The 23,640-nt window shown below is 38.9% G+C and overlaps 1 protein-coding gene across 2 annotated transcripts in view; it reads left to right on the forward strand.

Annotated features, from left to right (window-relative positions):
* Positions 1 to 23,640, forward strand: part of LOC133662285 (regulator of G-protein signaling 12-like) — a 165,519-nt gene that overhangs the window by 87,597 nt on the left and 54,282 nt on the right. For both annotated transcript variants that reach the window (XM_062066151.1, XM_062066152.1), the window contains exon 4: positions 14,871 to 14,892. In XM_062066151.1, coding sequence (XP_061922135.1) covers positions 14,871 to 14,892 — 22 coding nt within the window. The remainder of the gene's footprint in view (positions 1 to 14,870; positions 14,893 to 23,640) is intronic.

Genomic DNA, 23,640 nt, shown 5'->3' on the forward strand with positions numbered 1-23,640 from the left:
TCTTTCTGTGTGGAGTTTGCATGTTCTCCCCGTGACTGCGTGGGTTCCCTCCAGGTATTCCGGCTTCCTCCCACCTCCAAAAACATGCACCTGGGGGATAGGTTGATTGGCAACACTAAATCGGCCCTAGTGTGTGAATGTGAGTGTGAATGTTATCTGTCTGTCTGTCTGTGTTGGTCCTGCGATGAGGTGGCGACTTGTCCGGAGTGTACCCCGCCTTCCGCCCGAATGCAGCTGTGATAGTCTCCAGCAACCCCCGCGACCCTGAAAGGGACAAGCGGTAGAAGATGGATGGATGGAAAATGTAAAGTATAGCGGACAACACATCTTTGAAGCTGTCTTGAAGCACTTTTGGTAATTATTATTGCAGAGCATCTCAGAAACTAAATCCACAAAAAGACCTGTCCTCCATGAATATATCAATAACAACATTGCACACTAAACCTTATTGTGTGTTATTGTTTTAACAGAAATTTAGCTTTTTTTTTTCAAATGTTGAATAATACATGACTTAAATGGTCACATGAAGAAAGAAACTAGTTTTATTTTAGATTGGCGGGCAAGCTCACCTATGGTTTACTACATTAGTAGTAAGCAGTTTTGCTTCTTCTCTACTGTCTTGATAATAACAGTAATTCAATACAGTATGAGTCATTTGGAAATATTACTTTAGGCCTACTTACTGTTGCGTAGAAGTCCTGATGATTAGCCTGCAGAAGACGCTTTAATTTGGTTGAATTTTTTACCATAGAAAATGACGCTACAGGGATAAAACGGGTCCGGTTGTCTATCAAAAGTATGTGTCCATATGTCTTCTCTATCTTCCAGGAGTAGAATATATATTGCAATGATGTATGTAAAAATACAGAATAGGAATGTAACAATATGAGAATTTCATACCACAGTTATTTTGACCGAAATTATCACGGTTATCATTATTATTGTGTATTGTGCTCAAAAAGCTTGTTAAACATAACTAAAATGAATAGACACACTGTTGGAAAAAAAACACTATTTTGCATTTTTTGTCTTTGTCTTAGTGTTTTATCTGTTTTAATAGCTAATATTTTATTGTTGTACTGTAAATATTTGTTTGTACAGTAGCACTAAGATTTATTTAAATGAAAAGTGCGTTACAAATACAATCTATTCTAATCATGTATCAGTTCTGGCGGGCGTTGTGTCTGTCCTACTCTGTTCAGCACCATAAAAACACCTCGTCTCTTTTCCTCTGAGGAAATATCATTTATCAAAATTCTGTGCTAAAAGAGCACAGTTTTTAGGTTCAATGTACACAACTGAATAGCTTAGTTACTTAGATTGGGGTATGTTGTTTTCAACGGAGAAAGACGTGAGTCTCTTGTTTTTATGTTAGCTTAAGCTAGCGAGTTGGTACCAGCAAGTCTTCCGTGGCTCGTGAGGTTATAAAAGTGCGGTTATCAATCTCGGTTTTTAGATTATTTTAATTTAAAAGGGTAATTCTAACCGTCAGGAGAGTTTTCGCCGTCATCATTATTATCGTTTATCGTTACATCCCTACAATATAGTCTTTTTTCCTGGTGAAAAATCCAAACACCGTGTTTTAGTAGTTGTAGTTCTGACTTGATCCCTTCTGTGATTTACCCCCGCCCCTCTCCTGCATACTACGGTGATTGCATAGATTCCTAACTTGTCCCACCCACTTAAAGATGAAATTAAATATGATTGGACTTTGTCTCGGTTAATTATGTTCGTCTCGCTTTTATTCGTCGACTAAATTGTCAATTCATTTCGTCATTGCTTTCGTCAGTGTGCATTTGTTTTGACTCGTTATCATCCTGAGTCAGGGGATAAAGGTCCTTGATGATAACTTTAAGACGAAAGCTTTTAGTCAACAAAATTAACACTGGTTTTAATTATATATATTCTATGTGAAATAAACAAACGTCATAAAAAAAATACTGAAGGACACCAAAACACATATATTGAATTTGTTTTAATAGGTCCTTAAATCCTCTACTATCTGTAAAATTATAAAATGATGCAGCCGAATAAACGATATGTCTAATATTGTTTATTTCTAACCGTCCAAATTGTAGACGCACACACGTAGGACAGAGAATTCTCGTCTGTACATCGTTTGTCTGTGCAGCGCGAGCACCGATCCTCCAGCAGTGTTTGGAACTGGTCAGTTTGCACGTCCTTCTGATACAAGCTAAATAAAATGCTAAGTATTGCTCGCAAAACAGTAACAAGTACATGCATGTGAAATGTTTGCGGAAACCCGCGTTTTTAACATTAATTTTTGCGTCAAAATATCACTTCCCTGTTTTTTAATGAAATATAAAAAAAAACTGTCCAAACAAATTTTGTTGAACGCTTGCCTCAGCCGCAGGTACTCGCTGTTGCTCTTGCCTAAACGACGCATTGAGTTGCAGGACGGGGAGACGATCAGGAGCAACGAAACAAGCTTGCTGGTTAGGTAACCATCTAGCTCGCTTACTTGTTGTCGCCTCTATTCGCTTTCCGAGCCACAACGTTGAGGGCTGTCTACTGTATTTTCCGAACTATAAAGCGCACCCACTAAATTTTAGAAGAAAAAATATTTTTACCATATATGGACATTTAATCAAATTGTAATCTCGATTTCGATTTTGGCTTCTCACGATCATTACATTTAATAATCGAAAAACTATGGGCTGCGCAATGTGCATTAGGGCTGCACGATTAATCGACATCGAATTTATATCGAGATTTTAATTAATGCAATTTTGTAACCAAAAATGGCTGAGATTTTTTTATTTTCTCCACCTCAACCCGCAATTGCACTGGAAAAAAAATAATACAAGTTTTTTTTGCTTGCTCTTAATGAGCAAATAAATCTGCCAATGGAACAAGTCAAAATATGTTTTTGAAATAAGACATTAAAAGTGATCTTGAAATTAGCAATTAAAACGTATTATTAGCTATACTTACGAGTATTGTGAAATTTTGTGTCACTAAACTCCACAGTGAAGTTACTGTAAAACTAAGCACACAAAGAAAAGTATTGGGCTGAACAGAAAATAGCAATGCAACCATGCAGGATAAAGGTTGGCGCTTGTGTCACTAGCTTAATGTTAACATTTAATGGACGGTCCCATTAACAGGCTAATGGAAATTAGTATCACAATTGTTTTAAATGAGTACAAATGTTTAACAAACAAGATTTTGATTGCACAAAACTCACATCAAACACTGGAGATGAATACTGACCGCTAACTTTGTACTAATAGGCCAGTCTGCTACTGCACTGCTCAAACCTCATAATCTTTTTTTTTTTTTAATAACATACTTATTTGTTTGTGTGTAAAATGATTTCCAGGAGAAGGCAGCACATACATCACCTGGAAGGTGAAGTGTTATCACAAAATTGTCAAAAAAAGAAGAACAATTAAACGGAAAAAATGCTCGTTTAGCTTGACTTAACAAAACGTTTTCTCAAATAAATGGTGGGCTACGCTCTAAATAACACCATGTCTCAGTTAAACGACACTACTATGTTGCTACCTGTCATATTGTGAGCTCTATTATGAGCTCCCAAAGTTTTAAAGGGAATCCATATGGTTTCACTTAATTGAGACTGTGTATTTTCCCGGTCTTTCAAGCGAGACCACAGTACTGGCAGCTAAAAGGAAGAAAGGCGGTGGGGGTGGGGAGGTTGTGGTTTACTGAAGGGGGCGGGGGGTATTTAATTCATATGATTCTTTCTTGTCACTGTATGTATCGTCTGTAAGAGTTGCCGTAGCAACAGCTGCCTGACTGAACTGCCATATCAAATCCCCCCCCCCCTTTTTTTTCCCCCCTGACGTGCACAGGCCTGATTTTGGGTGGGGAGTGTTCAGGTATGTGCAATACTTCTTGCTCAGCGCCCAGAGTAGTCAAGGGAACAATGAGTCTCAAAAAGAGATTTTCCTTTAAGAGGAGCTGGAACTTTAACACCGTAAGTACACTACATCTTTTAGCGAGCAAGCTATGTACCTAGCCAGCTATTCTATGCTCCACTAGTTGTGGAACACTGTAAAAACTATGCTAAAGTAATACAGCTAGCTTTAATGAAAAATACATGTCTTGACAAGCCTAAAGGAAATACACTAATACCTACTTAAACGCTTATCAAAGATCCTCCATGTGACAAAAATGCTCTGCTCTCCTTTTTTTTTTACAGTAAAAACACTGGTCAAAGATCCTCTATACAGGAACACTGTTGTTTTAAGGACATACTGCTTGTCAAAAAATCTTCTTTGTGACGGGGATGCTCTGCTGAGGTTTTTTTTATCAGTAAAAACGCTAGTCAAAGATCCTCTGTACAGTATGACCGGTCTTTAAAACATCAGGGACTAGAGAATCTTTGACAATAATTTTTGCTAGTCAAAGATTGTCTATAGGACAACAACAGAAGTGCTTTGTCCCATTTGGCCGTGGTTTGCTTCCTGATGTGGTGGTGGTGGGGGCTTCCACTTGCTTCTTCTCACTTTTATTGGGGGGGGGGGGGGGTCAAAGATCCACTATTTGTTGCCACCCACAGTGGTGCTTCAGGAGTCATCAATTGGCAGAAGCAGTAAAAAAACTGTCTGTGTGTGGTCTAAAAATGCCACCTGCCTCATATAGATTTTGAATTAAATTTATTTAAAAAAAATTAATTTGAATACATTTGCTCCACCCCAAATACTGTTGAATTGGAGAAGTGGCGTTCAGAGAAATTCCTTATGCCAAATAACAGGAAAATTAGGTCTGCCTTTGATGAAAGATTTTCATAATCAATTCTGATTTGTTAGATTTTACACAGAGTTGGCGATCTGTCTAAATTATGGTATTGCGTTGTTTTTATTATGGGGAACCTGCGATACTAAACCAACTTTTCTTACCTATTGGTACCTGTGTTTGTGTATTTGTACTCTGCATATGTCCCAAAAGTTTTAAATCAAACCAAGGAGGCATGACAGAGATACTTATAAAATAATCTTGCCTTCCCTCATACTTCTTTCAAGCGAGCCGTTTGGAATTTTTCCATCGGTGACATCAGCAGATATCTCCATATATGGTATAGTTTTACCCGAAGAGCTTTGCACAAGTCCGCCATTGTAATCAATAATTTCCTTCTTTTTCTCTATCCTCTTGTGGAGCAGACTGGCTCATACATGCACATTCATCATCAATCATTTGTAATACAAAGTTCTAATTTATATCTGTCAGTAGACTCCATATGGAAGCGCTAATAACTATACTGAGGAAAATACGCAGTGGCACGTAATTAAGACCGCCCACAAATTGGCGCATCCTGAAGAGATGGTCAGAAAGCAGCTAGAAGATTGTCTGTAAAACATAATTTATGCTAAATTTTGACAAAAGAACCACCATTACAGTGTTTTAAATGTAGAAACAAAATGACCTATTTATGATCAAAGCTCATGGCGATGCATTCCAACATATACATTGTGATTATAAGTAGTAGTGCTACACAATTTTGGATTTTGGATTACTATTTCAATGTATTCGTAAAATCTACTAAAGACAACATGGAGTAGGTGGTACTGACATCATCATGTCATAGGTAATGAAATTAAATTTAATTAAATCTAATTAAAAGGCTAAAACATACATTAAAAGAAAAATCTTGTTTTTATTTATTAGTATCAACATTTTAAATTTTTCTCGTTATTTTATTTTATACCCCCTTCCTTTACTTTTCCATTTTTTCCATTATTTTTGTGTTTATTTAATTTCTACAATGTGCCACGGCGCCATAAAAAAGCCACATTCCACAAATGGCCCTTGGGCCACACCACTGGTTCACATATTTCGCCAAGAAGGCAAAACTTTGTCGTTAAGCTTGGTCTTCTTAGCACTTATTGTAGTGGTAAAGGTTGGTTCACACTTCTGGACACTTTCAAATATGTCGCTTTGCATGGCAGTGGTTGTGGACACTCTCTGGGATTGTGGAGATGTATCTTCGCTCATGTTGTAAATTATTTTACGGCTTGTATTCGATTACCGGATAAATGCACTACACACAACATACTCCTCTCTTTCACTTTCAATGCCTACCTCTACTACATTTTACTTATTTTAAATGTAGCAACAGAGTCGAAAATTGGCTCCACAGATCCCCTCTGCTACATCTTTGGCAAAGTATGAGGTGTGTTGAATTATGATGCATATCGCCACATTGGTACCGCAAAATACTAGCTCAATTGAATACAATGAAGCATGGAACTCAAAACACTCGAACCGCAAAACAGCCACGCCTACTGATATTAAATAAGAATCAATTTAATCTGCCTTTGGCCCCCTCAAAAAAACCACAATTTTTACCTTGCTTTTACAACTTGCTTTTTAAAAAGAAAAGTAAACTTTTAGAAAAGAAGTATTGTATGAATACCACAGTTATTGTGATCAAAATGATCATTGTTATCATGAGTTTAATTAATACAAATGTATAAAAGCCGGACCGCATGGAGTGCTAGAAACTTTAAATATGCGGACATAGTTTCCACGCGGCCGCCGCAATAGAGCGCACATGAGAGCGATGGTGTGGGGTGCCATGATCTGTGTGACACGGGACAGTTGAGTTATACTGTTGTACTTGTATTAATGCACACATGTTACAAGTAAACTAAGGATATGGCAAGCACAATTGTTTTGTTTATTTCAGCTTTTTTTCCTGAAATACGCATTGAGGCTATAAAGTGTATTTAATTCTATCCCTCGATTAATCAAACAAACTAATTGATAGATTACTCGATTACTAAAATGATGATAACTACAGCCTAATATTTCTTTATTGTTAGTTAGCACATGCCAAAAAATATATAGAGCTGAATTTAAAAGGTGATTGCGCTTCAAAAACTGAAAAATCGATAAATACCAAGATGGTGGTGCTTCAAGGCAGCAGCTTCTTGCGAGCGCTCCTGGAAGTGTAGTCCGATTTGGCAAAAACACCCGTCAATTCAGTCAATTTCATGGCTGGCTCACAGCGTGTTCACTCCGTGATCACTTACGACCGACTTACGATTCTGGATGTGGAGAGATCGGGCCATTTTGGGCTGAAAGATGCGTGTATGGTGGACCTACTCGCTAGCTTGGGAATTCTTCGCGAGCTACATCCAGCAGTGGCCTTTGAAGCAGCGGCGTCCACTACCAGCGGAGACCGTCATCGAAAGAGACGTAAGCGGTGCGCTCGGAAGCAGAAGCGGGGGTGTCGGGCGGGGCTAACAACAAAGCTAAAGGCGTTGTTGTTAGCGGGGCTAACGAAAAAGCTAAATACTAATCCACAAAGAAGCGCTAATAAGGAGTCTGTTAAACTAGAACTAGCCAGCGCCAGGCTGGATAATCCCTGCACACATAGCAATTCTCTTAGAATAATATACAACTCACATAAAGTTTTTTCTGCATCAGAGGTGGACATGCATTTTACTGAGGTGGCAAACAATCTAAAAATTCCTGTCATATCAATTCCTAGATATGGTCGAAATTATTTAAAGTGCACTACGCATAATAAACGTAACATTATTAATATTGCTACTACGGATACTTTCAACAAAAACTCCTCAAAACAGCCCACTACCTATAATATGGGCTTTTTAAACATAAGGTCATTGTCTTCCAAAACGTTATTAGTTAATGAAGTCATTAGAGACAACAATCTTGATGTCGTTGGTCTAGCCAAGACCTGGCTCAAACCAGACAAATTTTTTGCGCTGGGTGAGGCGTCTCCTCCTGGCCATACGGGAACGCATATTGCCCGTCCCATTAAAAGGGGTGGGGGTGTTGCACTAATATACAACAAAAACTTTAGCCTTACCTCGGACCTAAATAATAAATATAACTCGTTTGAGGTGCTTACTGTGAGGTTTGTCACACCGCTGCCTCTGCACCTGGCTGTCATCTACCGCCCCCCAGGGCCCTATTCGGACTTTATCAATGAATTTTCAGAGTTCGTTGCTGATCTAGTGACGCAAGCCGACAATATAATCATAATGGGAGACTTTAACATCCATATGAATACCCCATCGGACCCTCCATGCGTGGCGCTCCAGACTATAATTGATAGCTGTGGTCTTACACAAATAATAAATGAACCCACGCATCGCAACGGTAATACGATAGATCTATAATAATAATAATAATAATACCTGCGATTTATATAGCGCTTTTCTAAGTACCCAAAGTCGCTTTACATGTTAAAAACCCGTCATTTATTCACACCTGGTGGTGGTAAGCTACTAGATCTAGTGCTTGTCAGGGGTGTCACCACCTCCAAAGTTACGATACTCCCGTACACTAAAGTAATGTCCGATCATTACCTTATAAAATTCGAAGTTCTGACTCATTGTCAACAAACTAATAATAATAATAATAATAACTACTATAGCAGCCGCAACATTAATGCTGCCACAACGACGACTCTTACTGACCTACTGCCTTCGGTAATGGCACCATTCCCAAATTATGTGGGCTCTATGGATAACCTCACTAACAGCTTTAACGACGCCCTGCGCGACACCATTGATAGTGTAGCACCGCTAAAGCTAAAAAGGGCCCCTAAAAGGCGCACCCCATGGTTTACAGAAGAAACTAAAGCCCAGAAATTATCATGTAGAAAGCTGGAACGCAAATGGCGTGCGACTAAACTTGAGGTTTTCCATCAAGCATGGAGTGATAGTTTAATAACTTATAAACGCATGCTTACCTCAGCTAAAGCTAAATATTACTCAAATCTCATCCACCTCAACAAAAATGATCCTAAATTTTTGTTTAGTACAGTAGCATCGCTAACCCAACAAGGGACTCCTCCCAGTAGCTCCACCCACTCAGCAGATGACTTTATGAATTTCTTTAATAAGAAAATTGAAGTCATTAGAAAAGAGATTAAAGACAATGCATCACAGCTACAACTGGGTTCTATTAACACAGATACGACTATATATACGACGGACACTGCCCTCCAAAATAGTTTCTCCCTCTTTGATTAAATAACATTGGAGGAATTGTTAAAATGTGTAAATGGGACAAAACAAACAACATGTTTACTTGACCCAATTCCTGGGAAACTTATCAAGGAGCTTTTTGTTTTATTAGGTCCATCAGTGTTAAACTTATCACTTTCCTCTGGTACTGTTCCCCTAGCATTCAAAAAAGCGGTTATTCATCCTCTACTCAAAAGACCTAACCTCGATCCTGACCTCATGGTGAACTACCGGCCGGTGTCCCACCTTCCGTTTATCTCGAAAATCCTCGAAAAAATCGTCGCACAGCAGCTAAATGAACACTTAGCGTCTAACAATCTCTGTGAACCTTTTCAATCCGGTTTCAGGGCAAATCACTCTACGGAGACAGCCCTCGCAAAAATGACTAATGATCTATTGCTAACGATGGATTCTGATGCGTCATCTATGTTACTGCTTCTTGATCTTAGCGCCGCTTTCGATACTGTTGATCATAATATTTTATTAGAGCGTATCAAAACGCGCATTGGGATGTCAGACTTAGCCTTGTCTTGGTTTAACTCTTATCTTACTGACAGGATGCAGTGTGTCTCCCATAACAATGTGACCTCGGACTATGTTAAGGTAACGTGCGGAGTTCCCCAGGGTTCGGTTCTTGGCCCTGCACTCTTTAGTATTTACATGCTGCCGCTAGGTGACATCATACGCAAATATGGTGTTAGCTTTCACTGTTATGCTGATGACACTCAACTCTACATACCCCTAAAGCTGACCAACACGCCGGATTGTAGTCAGCTGGAGACGTGTCTTAATGAAATTAAACAATGTATGTCCGCTAACTTTTTGCAACTCAACGCTAAGAAAACGGAAATGCTGATTATCGGTCCTGCTCAACACCGACATCTATTTAATAATACCACCTTAACATTTGACAACCAAACAATTAAACAAGGCGACTCGGTAAAGAATCTAGGTATTATCTTTGACCCAACTCTCTCGTTTGAGTCACACATTAAGAGTGTTACTAAAACGGCCTTCTTTCATCTCCGTAATATCGCTAAAATTCGTTCAATTTTGTCCACAAACGATGCTGAGATCATTATCCATGCGTTCGTTACATCTCGTCTCGATTACTGTAACGTTTTATTTTCGGGCCTCCCTATGTCTAGCATTAAAATATTACAGATGGTACAAAATGCGGCTGCTAGACTCTTGACAAAAACAAGAAAGTTTGATCATATTACGCCTATACTGGCTCACTTGCACTGGCTTCCTGTGCACCTAAGATGCGACTTTAAGGTTTTACTACTTATGTATAAAATACTACACGGTCAAGCTCCTGCCTATCTTACCGATTGTATTGTACCATATGTCCCGGCAAGAAATCTGCGTTCAAAGAACTCCGGCTTATTAGTGATTCCCAGAGCCCAAAAAAAGTCTGCGGGCTATAGAGCGTTTTCTATTCGGGCTCCAATACTATGGAATGCCCTCCCGGTAAAAGTTAGAGATGCTACCTCAGTAGAAGCATTTAAGTCTCATCTTAAAACTCGTTTGTATACTCTAGCCTTTAAATAGACTCCCTTTTTAGACCAGTTGATCTGCCGTTTCTTTTCTTTTCTTTTCTTTTCTACTCTGCTCCGGGGTGGACCGCTAGCCTGTTCATCGGATGGGGACATCTCTACACTGCTGACCCGTCTCCACTCGGGATGGTTCCTGCTGGCCCCACCATGGACTGGACTTTCGCTGATGTGTTGGACTTTCACAATATTATGTCAGACCCACTCGACATCCATTGCTTTCGGTCTCCCCTGGGGGGGGGGGGGGGTTACCCACATATGCGGTCCTCTCCAAGGTTTCTCATAGTCATTCACATTGACGTCCCACTGGGGTGAGTTTTCCTTGCCCGTATGTGGGCTCTGTACCGAGGATGTCGTTGTGGCTTGTACAGCCCTTTGAGACACTTGTGATTTAGGGCTATATAAATAAACATTGATTGATTGATTTATTGATAAATAGTCATACAGTACAGTAGCACTAAGCAAGACAGCACTTAAGAAAAGAGAGTGTTACATTTCCTGAATGAGTTGAGCATTTTCATCTTTGAATGGTTTGAACCTGTTGAAAAATGTGCGAGTAAATAACAGTCAAAAAGTAGCTAAATAATATTATTTGAATTTGAATTTAATTGCATTGGGCAGCACGGTGGAAGAGGGGTTAGTGCCTCTGCCTCACAATACGAAGGTCCTGAGCAGTCCTGGGTTCAATACCGGGCTCTGGATCTTTCTGTGTGGAGTTTGCATGTTCTCCCCGTGACTGCGTGGGTTCCCTCCGGGTACTCCGGCTTCCTCCCACCTCTAAAGACATGCACCTGGGGATAGGTTGATTGGCAACACTAAAATTGGCCCTAGTGTGTGAATGTGAGTGTGAATGTTGTCTGTCTATCTGTGTTGGCCCTGCGATGAGGTGGCGACTTGTCCAGGATGTACCCCGCCTACCGCCCGAATGTAGCTGAGATAGGCTCCAGCGACCCTCTGTAACCCCAAAAAAGGGACAAGCGGTAGAAAATGGATGGATGGATGTATTGCAATGCATTCAAACAATTATCGGCTTTATAGAAAATGCTTTAATTTTTTATTGTTTTATCGTAAGATTTGTGTACATGAGGTTCGTAATAATAGGTAATATTTCTAATATATATGTATATGTGTAAATATAAATTCAGCTTGAAATATTTTTAGGCATGTCTCTTACAACAAAGATGACTACTTTACTCCAAAATATTTATTCTCAAGGTAACTGCTTATTAGGCTGTTACGAAAATAATAATTCTATTAAACTTTAGTCCATTTTAAAGCAAGGACAGGAAAAGTGTTGAACCATTTTTTAAGGTAAACAAAGGGCGTCAAAATAGCAGCAATAAAAACACAACAACATTCAAGCTAACTAGCTTTTGAAAGAAAATTGTATTTTGTGGTGATAACGATGATGTGTTTGGAAAGATGCACACAAGTATGTGGATAAAAGTTTAGCTGGATGACTGTGGTTAAAATTATAGTTAGACCTATTTTTAAAACAACTTTGTCTTTCTGTTAGATAGCTTGCTAACAAGCTCATTTTCACATCCTCCAGATGTCCAACATGACTCCACTTAAAACGATCACACATGACAGACATGAAGAGCAAAGTCCACTTTCCGAATTTAGCAAGTTATTTGTGTCTTTGACGTGTTAAGTTCATTATTTCACTCCCAGCTTCCTGGCGGTCAAATTACACTGACAATTTTTGTTGGCAATGTCCACCTTACTAGTTACTGTAATTTTGAACACAAGTTGTTCACAATATTTCATTTTTCATGGGAAAAATGAGGTGTGTAATAGGACGCATTGAAAGTGAGTTTACAGCATTCTTTTACATTTTGATGTTTCGGGGCCACCGGAAGCGTTCCCAGCAACATCACCTGTTTTACAGGTGCCATCATGATGGGATTAGCTCCACTCCTTCCTATTGTGAAGATTTTTCATCTTATGATAGCCTTTTTTTCAAAAAATAGAGTTGTTTTACGTCACTGTGTGTGTTTGCTGTGACGCTATATAGTTAGGGTTTTGAGGTTTGGGGTTGTTTTTAGCCTCCAAAGGGACTCACACATGGTCCAGTCTGGATCTTTGGGTGTTGACCTCCACCCAGAGATGGGGGTTGTAAAAGAGGCTTGCAACAGCCAATTATAGTTTAGTCATGGTTATGATGTTAGTTTATTTCAAACATAAATACAATTACCGTGTGAAACATCACATGTTTCCAGTTTCTCATTACAACATTTCCGAAAAGGAGTAGGAACAAGCACAGCACCTTTTCGTTCCATAACAATTTCTAACACATGTGTGTACTCTTTTCTTTAACACAACAGTGCATATATAAGTAAATGAGTAAGCAAATAAATAGATAAGTAAGTAATAAATATTAATTTAATAAATTAACAAAAAATAAAGTTGTCATAAATAGTTACGTTTTGATTTATGTAATAAATTAAACAGAATATATCATTTTACTATGAGGTTTAATGTGTTTATCAGGATTCTTCTTCCTTGTACTTTTTAAGAACTTTGAGTTTGAACAGTTTCTTACTGGATCATATTAATACTTTGTTTGATTTCTTGTCTTCATCCATTCCATAATTTAGTTCCACATACTGATATGTTAAAGGTATTAAGGGGCTGCTTGCAACATTTACACAGATACCTATTGGGTGCCAACTTTCCAATGTATTTTAAACAGTGAACCCCGCCCTCTTAAGGCTTCTCGCACATAATGACGTAATTAAGTAGGTACGTAACACATGCACGCTCATTATTTTTAGGTGTCGTTAGTTAATAATAACAATTTGGATAGCTAGCAGTAGGTGTCATTGAATGTATATTCTATCCTAACAACAACATGACTGCCAATTGTTCATTGCTCCTCTTGTACTATTTTTGTATGTGTGCTGTAAACACCAATCATTTTATTCAGGCCGGTAAAACATGTTATTACATAAACTTTGTAATTGTGAAAAATATAGACAAGTGTCAAACAAATGTTCTGTTAAACCACTAATGGTAACATAACCTAGCCAGTGGTGTTCTTTTTATATTTTTTGCTTTAAGATGTTACTGTGAGGAAATTGCAAACAGCACCTTTAAGTGTTGTACGTGCATACAAATGTTCTAAGTTTAATTTAATGTATTTATTAGTACATTTTTTTGTAGGTAATATTTATCCTCTTTTTCTCCTCTTTTGTTGAAAATAATCATACATTTTTGGGTAGAAGGTCAAAGTTTGCTTTGTGCATATTTGTAGCTGTTTGAAAATGCACAAAATCATTGAATTTCAATATTTTTGATTCAATAAATAAAGGGTTTGAATGTTCTCGATTTGAGACACTTGTGATTTAGGGCTATATAAATAAACATTGATTGATTGATTGATCGATAGCCAACTGTGTATTATTCTGACTGACCTTTTTTATAACACGATTAGGGGATGAATTGTACTTTGGTAGTTATTTCCCCAGATTTCTACACAGCAACTCGGATATTGTAACACTATCGAGCAGTAGAGAATATACAGTGAACATCCATCCATCCATTTTCTATCGCTTGTCCCTAACGGGGTCACGGTGGGTGCTGGAGCCTATCTCAGCTGCACATATTTAGCTTTATTCATTATTGACATATTTCTTGCCCACTTTGTTGTATATTTTTATATGAGAAGGCAAAATTGTTTTACAAATATCGCCGCTGTGCCTCTGTGGTTTGATTCCAAAGTTTCTGGACTTATGCAGATCCCAAATAAGCAAAAACAGGTCAGGAGGTGAGAAAAGTTGGTTTTGCATAATAGGTCCCCTTTAAAGGTAAAAAATTAAATAAAACATACATTTAATGTTGAATATCCCATGTACTGATGTTTGCAATATAGCAAATTACATGAACATGCATTGCCCTTTCTGGGACATTAGCCCCATCAAGGTGGCCACCATGTAGGCTCGTCATTTAGGGAGCTGCTACAATGCGCTGACCTATCCAGTCTTTTACTTGTATATCTATCCTTTTAGATATTTTGACATGTCTGTGCCCCACTCACTGTTGCTATTAGCAAGTGAAAGAACATCATTAAAGTCCTTGATAATTCTGTGCCTTGATGAGTCCTCGTCAACAAAAGGGAGCGGGGGGTTAGTCCTCCAAACGCCCTCCACCCTTAGGGAGGTGTGAACAGCCACCCCCTATATCATTCCTCATACAAATGAACACGGTACTTTGCTTCAGGCTGTAAAGGATGCCTGGAGACACATTGCTAGCTTCTTCTTGTCTAAGCCCTGGAGTAGGTCATGAGGGCAGCCTCTCACTCATGTCTCTCTTTATTCTCTTTCAGTCAGCCACTTCCTCCGATGGCGGTAAGTAACAATTTACTACAATCCTTCTTAAATCCACTGTTATTTAGCCAGTACTTGCTAACTACTATTTTCTTTCCTGTAAGTGCGCTAACTGGCTAGTTTTGCAATGTTCTACTAACACCTTTTGTCCTCTCAATGCGTCTACAAGCTCTTAAGTGGCCATCTGCTGCCACCATCACAGGTACTGCACAAACCCAAAAGATAGTTTGCATTAGCCTCCGTAGCATTAGCCTGTTCTTCCAACAAAATCCAATGTAGCTATATACACCCTATCTTCCCCCAAATAAAATTGGTCTAGTAGTCTTAGATTGCTGATTTTTTTTTGAGAATGTCACTAATGCAGCAGATGCTTTATTTAGTTAAAAAACAAGTTAGTAGTGATTCCCGTGCGCGGCCACCACTGCTGCTCACTGCTCCCCTCACCTCCCAGGGGGTGAACAAGGGGATGGGTCAAATGCAGGACACATTTCACAACACCTAGTGTGTGTGTGACTATCATTGGTACTTTAACTTTAACTTAACTTAGTTAAAGAAAAACTTTTTAGAGTCATTAAAGTCAATCATCCTCACAAAATGAACCATGACTAAATGTATTCTTCATTTTTAAGATAACTTTTTAAAGCAGTTTTGCCATACAGTTTTGCCATACTAAGTTATGAATGATAAGTAGAGGTGTAACAGTGTATGAATAATTAGTATTCCGATTTTTTGTGACAGGACCTTTAGTTTGGTACAAAGGATACGGAATTCCAACGCAGTACACATTAATTAGTAAGGGACAAAAAGTGTTTCTTGCGTCATGTTTACTCTGTAATTAACTACAAGTGGCAGCTAAAGGCGACACATTCGCTGCAGGAGCAGAGTTTAAGGCATACACGGCACCTCCACAAGCTGGGGAGCGTGTATTAAAGTGGCCATGAAAAGACAAAGCACGGAAGAGTCCAGAGGACCACTTCTACAAGCATGCAGCCTAGCAGGAGTCATGATTAGTGATAGTGCTAAAATGACAGCACATGAAGCCCTCTTCCGTCGTTTGGTAACACATTGCTCTCCCAGTGAAATATGTAAATCAGGGGTATCTAATGTGCGGCCCAGTAGCCATTTGTGACATGTTTTCGATAGCCGGCTGCACACTGGAACTGTAATTGTTGCACTTCACCCAATATGGAACAAATATTAAAAATACGATAATTATTCACAGTAGGGATGTGCGATCAATCCGCCACCAATCAGTATCAACCAATTTTCATGAAAGTACGTGATCGCCATTACAGATTAATGCCTTCCAATGGCGATTCTAAACATTGGTATGTGTTATGTCTACGGATGTTCTCATTCATCCAGGTCATTGTTTTCTCAGGGCATTCAATTGATCGCAACTGAACTGTTCAATTCGTCTTAGAAGACGTCTCGCCTCTCATCCAAGTAGACTTCATAGGATCATGCTCGTAAACCAAAAATTGTGGTCAGTTAAAGTACTAAGAGCTAAGTCTGTTTGTGTAGCAAAGTACATCAGATCACCGCCATATTTCCCCAAAATCTTTCTTGAAAAAAGTTAAATGTAGTTTAATATAATATTTAGCTTTTTATTTAGCTTAATGAATAAAACTAACATAAAAATAACAATGACATGATTATAACATGGAGCCCAGCTGTGAGCATTGACTGTAGTTTACTTAGCATAGCATAGAGTTGGGTCGGCAACCTAAAATATTCAAAGAGCCATAAAATACAAAAAACAAATGTGTCAGGAGCAGGCGCCACAAAAAATTCAAAGCCCTATATAAATAAGTCTGAAAGCAACACATGATGTAAGTGTCTATATGAGCTATATTACACTGTAAGCTCTCATATGTGAGGCGTGTGCTGTATTTGGATTTGATGTTATTCATGTTTGAAAATATCTGCTTGCAAATGTATTTGTTTTGTTTGCAACAGTCACATAAATGTGTGTCGCAGGCTGATGCAAATCTTTGTTGACAGAAATGTTGAAATTTTATATTTATTCTACACATTTTTACAACATTGTAAAAACTGTCTTTCTGTGGCAGCATCGGAGAAAGTTATACATGTAAACTAGGGGTGCCAAAACTTTTTCAGCAGGTGTGCTACTTATCAAATGATGAAGTTGATGTGATCTTCTGCACCCGCAAAATAGCTAAACCCAAAGCCAATGGCCACATAACAGCCCAATCCAGATCCCTTAAAAATACTCCAGTGATAATTTCAATTTAGAATTAGATCAGTGGGTCTGGTCCCCTGTGCTCGCGAGCAACCTGGTCGATGTTTCTTGGGATCGCTTCAAAACAGCGTTCCTAAAGATACTAAATGACATGGCTCCCGTGAAAACAGTCAGGATCAAAGCTCTGAAGCATGGATGAATCCGGACCTATTAGCTGCCATAAAAGACAGAGACAGAAAATACTCAGAATACCAAAAGTGTAAAACAGAAGTAGATAAACAACCCAATAATAACAACCTCAAATCACTCCTTTCAACTCTCAAAAAGCAATGCAATAAATTAAGAAATAAGTCAACCAACCTGACTAAATCCTTAAAAAAAATTACATTAACGACAAAATAGAGGAAAACACAAATAAGCCACGTGAGCTCTGGAAAATTCTCAACAACCAGCTTCCCGGTTGCAGCCAAAAACTTAAAACCAGATTCACCAGCATCAAGGAGGGTGACTCCCTCATTACAGAAAAAATGGAGGTAGCAAGCAGACTTAACGCCTTTTTCACCAGCATAGCCGCAACTCTTGTCAACAAGCTGTCCCACCACTCTGGTCGATTTGGTGTAGAACACATTAAAGCTTTCTACAGAAAGCTAGGAGTATCCAACAATGATTTCAAATTAGAAATGGTCACAGCTGATGAAGTGCTTAAAAAATTGAGCGCGCTCCACCCAAACAATGCCACCGGCCTTGACAATATCCCCTCCAGATTTCTCAGGGACTCTGCCTCCATCATTGCCCCAAACATCACGCACATAATAAACCTCTCAATTTCACAAGGCCAAGTACCAAAAGATTTTAAGATAGCAAGAGTAACTCCCCTCTTTAAAAAAGGAAGCAAATTGGAACCTGGCAACTACCGACCTGTTTCTATTCCCAGTTCCATTTCGAAAGTAATGAAAAAAATTGTTTATGAACAGGTCGATAGTTACCTTGCCACTAATAAACTCATGTACAAATTCCAATCCGGCTTCAGAACTAACCACTCCATTGACATATGCCTTCTCTATCTGACCGAAAATGTCAACCAAGGTAATCAAAAAGGTCAACCAACGAACGAGATTTCTCTATAGAATCTCCTCTCTGGTCAACAAAAGCACCATGAGGATTCTAGCGGGAACTCTCGTTCAACCCTTTTTCAATTACGCATGCACCTCCTGGTACCCTAGCACCTCCAAAACCCTCAAATCTAAACTCCAAACATCCCAGAACAAGGTAGTCAGATTACTTCTAGACCTCCACCCCAGATCCCACCTCACTCCTACCCACTTCTCCAAAGTGGGCTGGCTCAGGGTGGAGGACAGAGTAAAACAACTTGCACTGAGCCTAGTCTATAAAATCCGCTACACCTCCCTGATACCGAAGTACATGTCAAACTACTTCCTTAACGTAAATGACCGCCATAACCACAACACCAGGGGGACCTTCACTAACCATGTTAAACCCAGATTCCGATCTAACAAAGGTTTTAACTCATTCTCTTTCTATGCCACATCATTGTGGAATGCGCTCCCAACAAGTATAAAAGAAAGGGCATCTCTATCCTCCTTCAAAACCGCAATAAAAGTACACCTCCAGGCAACTTCAACCCTAAACTAACACCCTCCCCGGATTGTTAATAATCAAATGTAAATAATCAAATGTAGATACTTTTTCTTATGCCTTCTGATCTCTCTCTCTCTCTCTCTCTCTCTCTCTCTCTCTCTCTCTCTCTCTCTCTCTCTCTCTCTCTCTCTCTCTCTCTCTCTCTCTCTCTCTCTCTCTCTCTCTCTCTCTCTCTCTCTCTCTCTCTCTGTCCACTACTTTCTGTACATATCCTACCAAGTCAGACCTACACTGTTTCAATATCCATTTCTCTGTTCTCAATTGTTGATGACTGATGATAACAACCAAACCTAACCCTCCCCACCCCCCCTCCACACCCTGGATTGTAAATAATGTACATTTCAATGTATATACCCTGATGATTATCTTGTGTGATGACTGTATTACGATGATAGTATATATCTGAATCATGAATCAATTTAAGTGGACCCCGACTTAAACATGTTGAAAAACGTATTCGGGTGTTACCATTTAGTGGTCAATTGTACGGAATATGTACTTCACTGTGCAACCTACTAATAAAAGTCTCAATCAATCAATCAATCAATCTACCTCATATATATACAAACGTTTGTATATATGAGGTAGATATATAAACACACACACACACACACACACACAAACACACACACACACACACACACACTCACAAGTTGGTGTATTACCTTATTCTGATGACTTGCATTGCTTGTAATCACAATCAGAAATACTTTATTAATCCCCGAGGGTAAATTAAAATTTTCAGCACAATCAGACAGGATTCACAGTAGTTGCTGATAAGCTCCACAACTTCCAATGTACATTGTGAGAGGGGAAAAAAGTCCTCCTCTCTTTGCAACACCACATGAAAGTGGTTATTAGTTTTTTATTTGTCCAGTTTTCATACTTATTTTTCTACCGTTTATAAGATAGATAGATAGATAGATAGATAGTACTTTATTGATTCCTTCAGGAGAGTTCCCTCAGGGAAAGACACATTGGCGTAACTCCTCAGCTGCCAGCTTGTATGCGATAGTTTGAGACTTTTATTTCGTTAGCACAGGCAGGTTGGAGCAGCACCTTTATTGTGAAAACAGGAACAGTGCGGTCCGTCTTTACACTTTTGACAGCTGGTAAGGAGAGCGAGTCTGTTGAAATAAAAAGTGATTTTCTGTCTTTTTTTCCCTTCATCATCGTGCAAAATCCTTGAGTGCCGTGGATGTGAACCAAGTAACGAAAGTGACGTCGTAGTGAAAATTGATGGTCAATAATTTTTAGGTGTACTTTTTTTTTTAAATGCCTCGTGATCGAGTGACACACCCTCACTAATCGACCGGTAGCTAGCGATCCATCTAATGGGCACCCATGTGTAAACAAACTGCTGCGTCACAGGCCACACAACTACGGTGCGTTCATAGACCGCCGAAATTAGTAGGACAAAATGGCGCTCGCAAATACTTCCATTAGTGAAGCATGAACACAAACATATTAAACAGTGGGCTTTATAACAATTAGGAAGGTTTTTGTCATGTATTTTTCCCCTATCATTTTTCATATCCATACATTTTTGAAAAAGCTCCAGGGAGCCACTAAGGTGGCGCTAAAGAAATATTGGCCATGGGTCGGCCAATATTGTACACTTGTTCATAAAATAAAAAATGTAGATTGTTAAAAATATATTCTGTATACCTTGACATTTGGTGCAGATGCCGCTTGGCCTTGGCTGGGTATCAGTCTAAAATATTTTCAAGGTTGGCAGGTCTGATACTGTTTTTACTCTAATTACTCTCACTGTTAAGTCAAGTTTATTTTATTCAAACAGCCCCAATTTAACAGAGGTTATAGGAAGGCACTTTACACACTTTACGCTGTTCTCGAACTAAGCTTGTTTAACATTAAAGAGAAACAACTGATCCATACGTCAGCAAGCACTTGGCGACAGAGGAAAGAAAAAACTATCTCCCAGCCACAGCTTTATGGGATCAATTTACCCGCATTCTTCCCATCCAAATTCTGTCCATGGCTTGCAATCCATAATTGCCTTCTTTTTTCTTTTTTTTTTAGATAATTGCGCTGTCTGTACTCCCTGTTTTGTCACAACTCTCAGTAGACGATTGTACTGTTTATGTTTTTCTCTGTTTGCTCAATTCTGACAGCTGAAAAACTGCAACCATTAAGCAGAGGAGGCAACCGTCCATTTCACAGACGATATATTTTGTTTTCAGTGTGAATGTTGTCTGTCTATCTGTGTTGGCCCTGCGATAAGGTGGCGAGGTGTCCAGGGTGTACCCCGCCTTCCGCCCGATTGTAGCTGAGATAGGCTCCAGCGCCCCCCGCGACCCCGAAGGGAATAAGCGGTAGAAAATGGATGGATAGATGCATTTAAAATTGATGAAGATCCAGGCCTCAATCCAGTTGAAATGAGGATTTTAACACTTAGCCTTCTAGCATTAAGACGACAACATTAAAATTATGTCCACCTAAAAGCAAACAATAATCACTGCATTACATTTATAAATAAACATGCTTTAATGAAGAAAACAATATTACTATCCAAGGTTTATTATTGATTATTTCTGTGTGGCGCATAGTCTTCATTTCAAAAGTGAGAGGGAAAGATTGTTAAGGAGCAAGATGAATGTCGTTGTGTATTTATAAGCAGGTACAGTAGGCTGCAATTTATGTTGTGTGCTAAATTACAAACTTAACAATAGAGTAAATAAACTGTTGTGGGTTTTTTCAACACTTCTCACACTATCTTAATTGAACCTGGCTGATAAATAAATGAATCTGCACCTACTGCTCTCAAAGCAAAGTCATAAACCGCTAGATCACAGCAGTTTTTTTAATTGGTTCTTATTTCATCCTAATGTTGACAGAGCATGAGGAGGTAACCCCTCTTTTAATTACACATAAAATGCCCTGAAATGTAATAATTGACATTTTCTAGGCTATTTGTTGTTCTCAAGAGTGTGTTATCTGTCCATGTTTGTTCCCGGGCAGTTCTGTACAATACATAAGACGAGTGGTGTATCCTGCACGTCATGGCCATTCAGCGGCAACACGGAAATATGAGCCACAATGTGTTAAAATAATGTAACGTTGTTCAGCTCAGAATTGCAGGCGAGTGATGTGCGATACCACTGATTTTTATTCCAATCCAATACAGAGTAAAATTCAGACTGGTATCAGCGATTCTGATCCAATACCAACACTTTGTGCAACTACGCCTAATTTGTCTAAGTATTGCATTTCAAGTGTTGCTGCTCTTTGGGAATCGTCTTTAAATGATATCAAGTCTCTGGGCAAAATAATGATGGCATTATTTTGCACTGAATGCATTGTAATATTTATATCTAACTCGGTATGTAGTGTCTCCAAATAGTAATATTTATACATACACACTTGCTGTTTTATTATGCTTGGTGACTAATTTCATTCCAGTATTTTTTCAATAAACAAATGACAGACTGAATGACTGCGCTACGTACTTACCAAGGCCGTAGAAAAGGCAGTTCCCACTTCCCACAAATCACGTTTCATTTGGACAAGATCTCAATGATTTAGTTACTTTACACTGTGTTGCTGTCAATGATATACGTTATCTCAAATAACTAAAGTATCAAAAGAAGTGATATTTTGATTTATTAATCAATATTAGAAGATAAAGATCTGGTATTGGCGGTATCAATATTTTAGTAATGACCCTCACATCACTATTGAAAGCCAGAAAAGTGCAGTGGACATAAAGAGCTGGTACAGGAAATGTGCACCCCGCGTTCGCTACGCTTCTGCATGTAAGCATGTACATACCATTATCTTGCCATTATTCACTGTGTTTGCACAATAACTTTAGTGATAATAAGCTAACATTCAGCAAAGTAACATTGAACACTTTTCATACAATATTTACAAACCTGAATCATCACAGCTGGTGGTGTTGTTTATCTCCCTCTGTACTTTTTGTTGAAACGTCACGTCCGGCTCATTAAATATGCAAGGCACAAAGTGGTGGTCAAGCAAGCGTCCGTTGTGAAAGCGTTCTGGGTGGCATTTTGCTTTTCTCACAGAAAAATGCCCTATTCTTGCATTGTTGTAGGTGGTTGGAATCTATTCAAAAATGGGGGGGACGGCGTGGCGAAGTTGGGAGAGTGGCCGTGCCAGCAATTGGAGGGTTGCTGGTTACTGGGGTTCAATCCCCACCTTCTACCATCCGAGTCACGTCCGTTGTGTCCTTGGGCAAGACACTTCACCCTTGCTCCTGATGGGTGCTGGTTAGCGCCTTGCATGGCAACTCCTGCCATCAGTGTGTGAATGTGTGTGTAATGGGTGAATGTGGAAATACTGTCAAAGCGCTTTGAGTACCTTGAAGGTAGAAAAGCGCTATACAAGTATAACCCATTTATAATTTATTTATTTAAAAGATAAAGGTTTCATTAGAGTTCCTCAAGAGGTAATGAAAAAGGGCAAAATATGTCAAGGTTTTACAAAACGACGACAAGAAAAGTGGCTCTCGAATAACACTGCAGTCCAAGGGAGCAGAGCTGAAGAACGCATGAGTTTGCAGTGATCACTTTGTTAAAGGTTTGTTTGATATACCAGGCCTCGATTTTGAACTTTTTATGGTCAAGGCAAGTGTTGTCTAAAGGACGGCTCATATTTTAGGGCACCAAGGCAAGTTGGAAGGGCACCATGGCAAACATTATTTTCTTTCTAGGCAGGAGCTCCAAAGCATGCATATACAGTATATGTATGAGTATGTATATATATATATATATATATATATATATATATATATATATATATATATATATATATATATATATATATATATATATATATATATGTACAAACCCCGTTTCCATATGAGTTGGGAAATTGTGTTAGATGTAAATATAAACAGAATACAATGATTTGCAAATCATTTT

Source organism: Entelurus aequoreus, linkage group LG12 (assembly GCF_033978785.1).
Source record: "Entelurus aequoreus isolate RoL-2023_Sb linkage group LG12, RoL_Eaeq_v1.1, whole genome shotgun sequence".
Lineage (NCBI taxonomy): Eukaryota > Metazoa > Chordata > Actinopteri > Syngnathiformes > Syngnathidae > Entelurus > Entelurus aequoreus.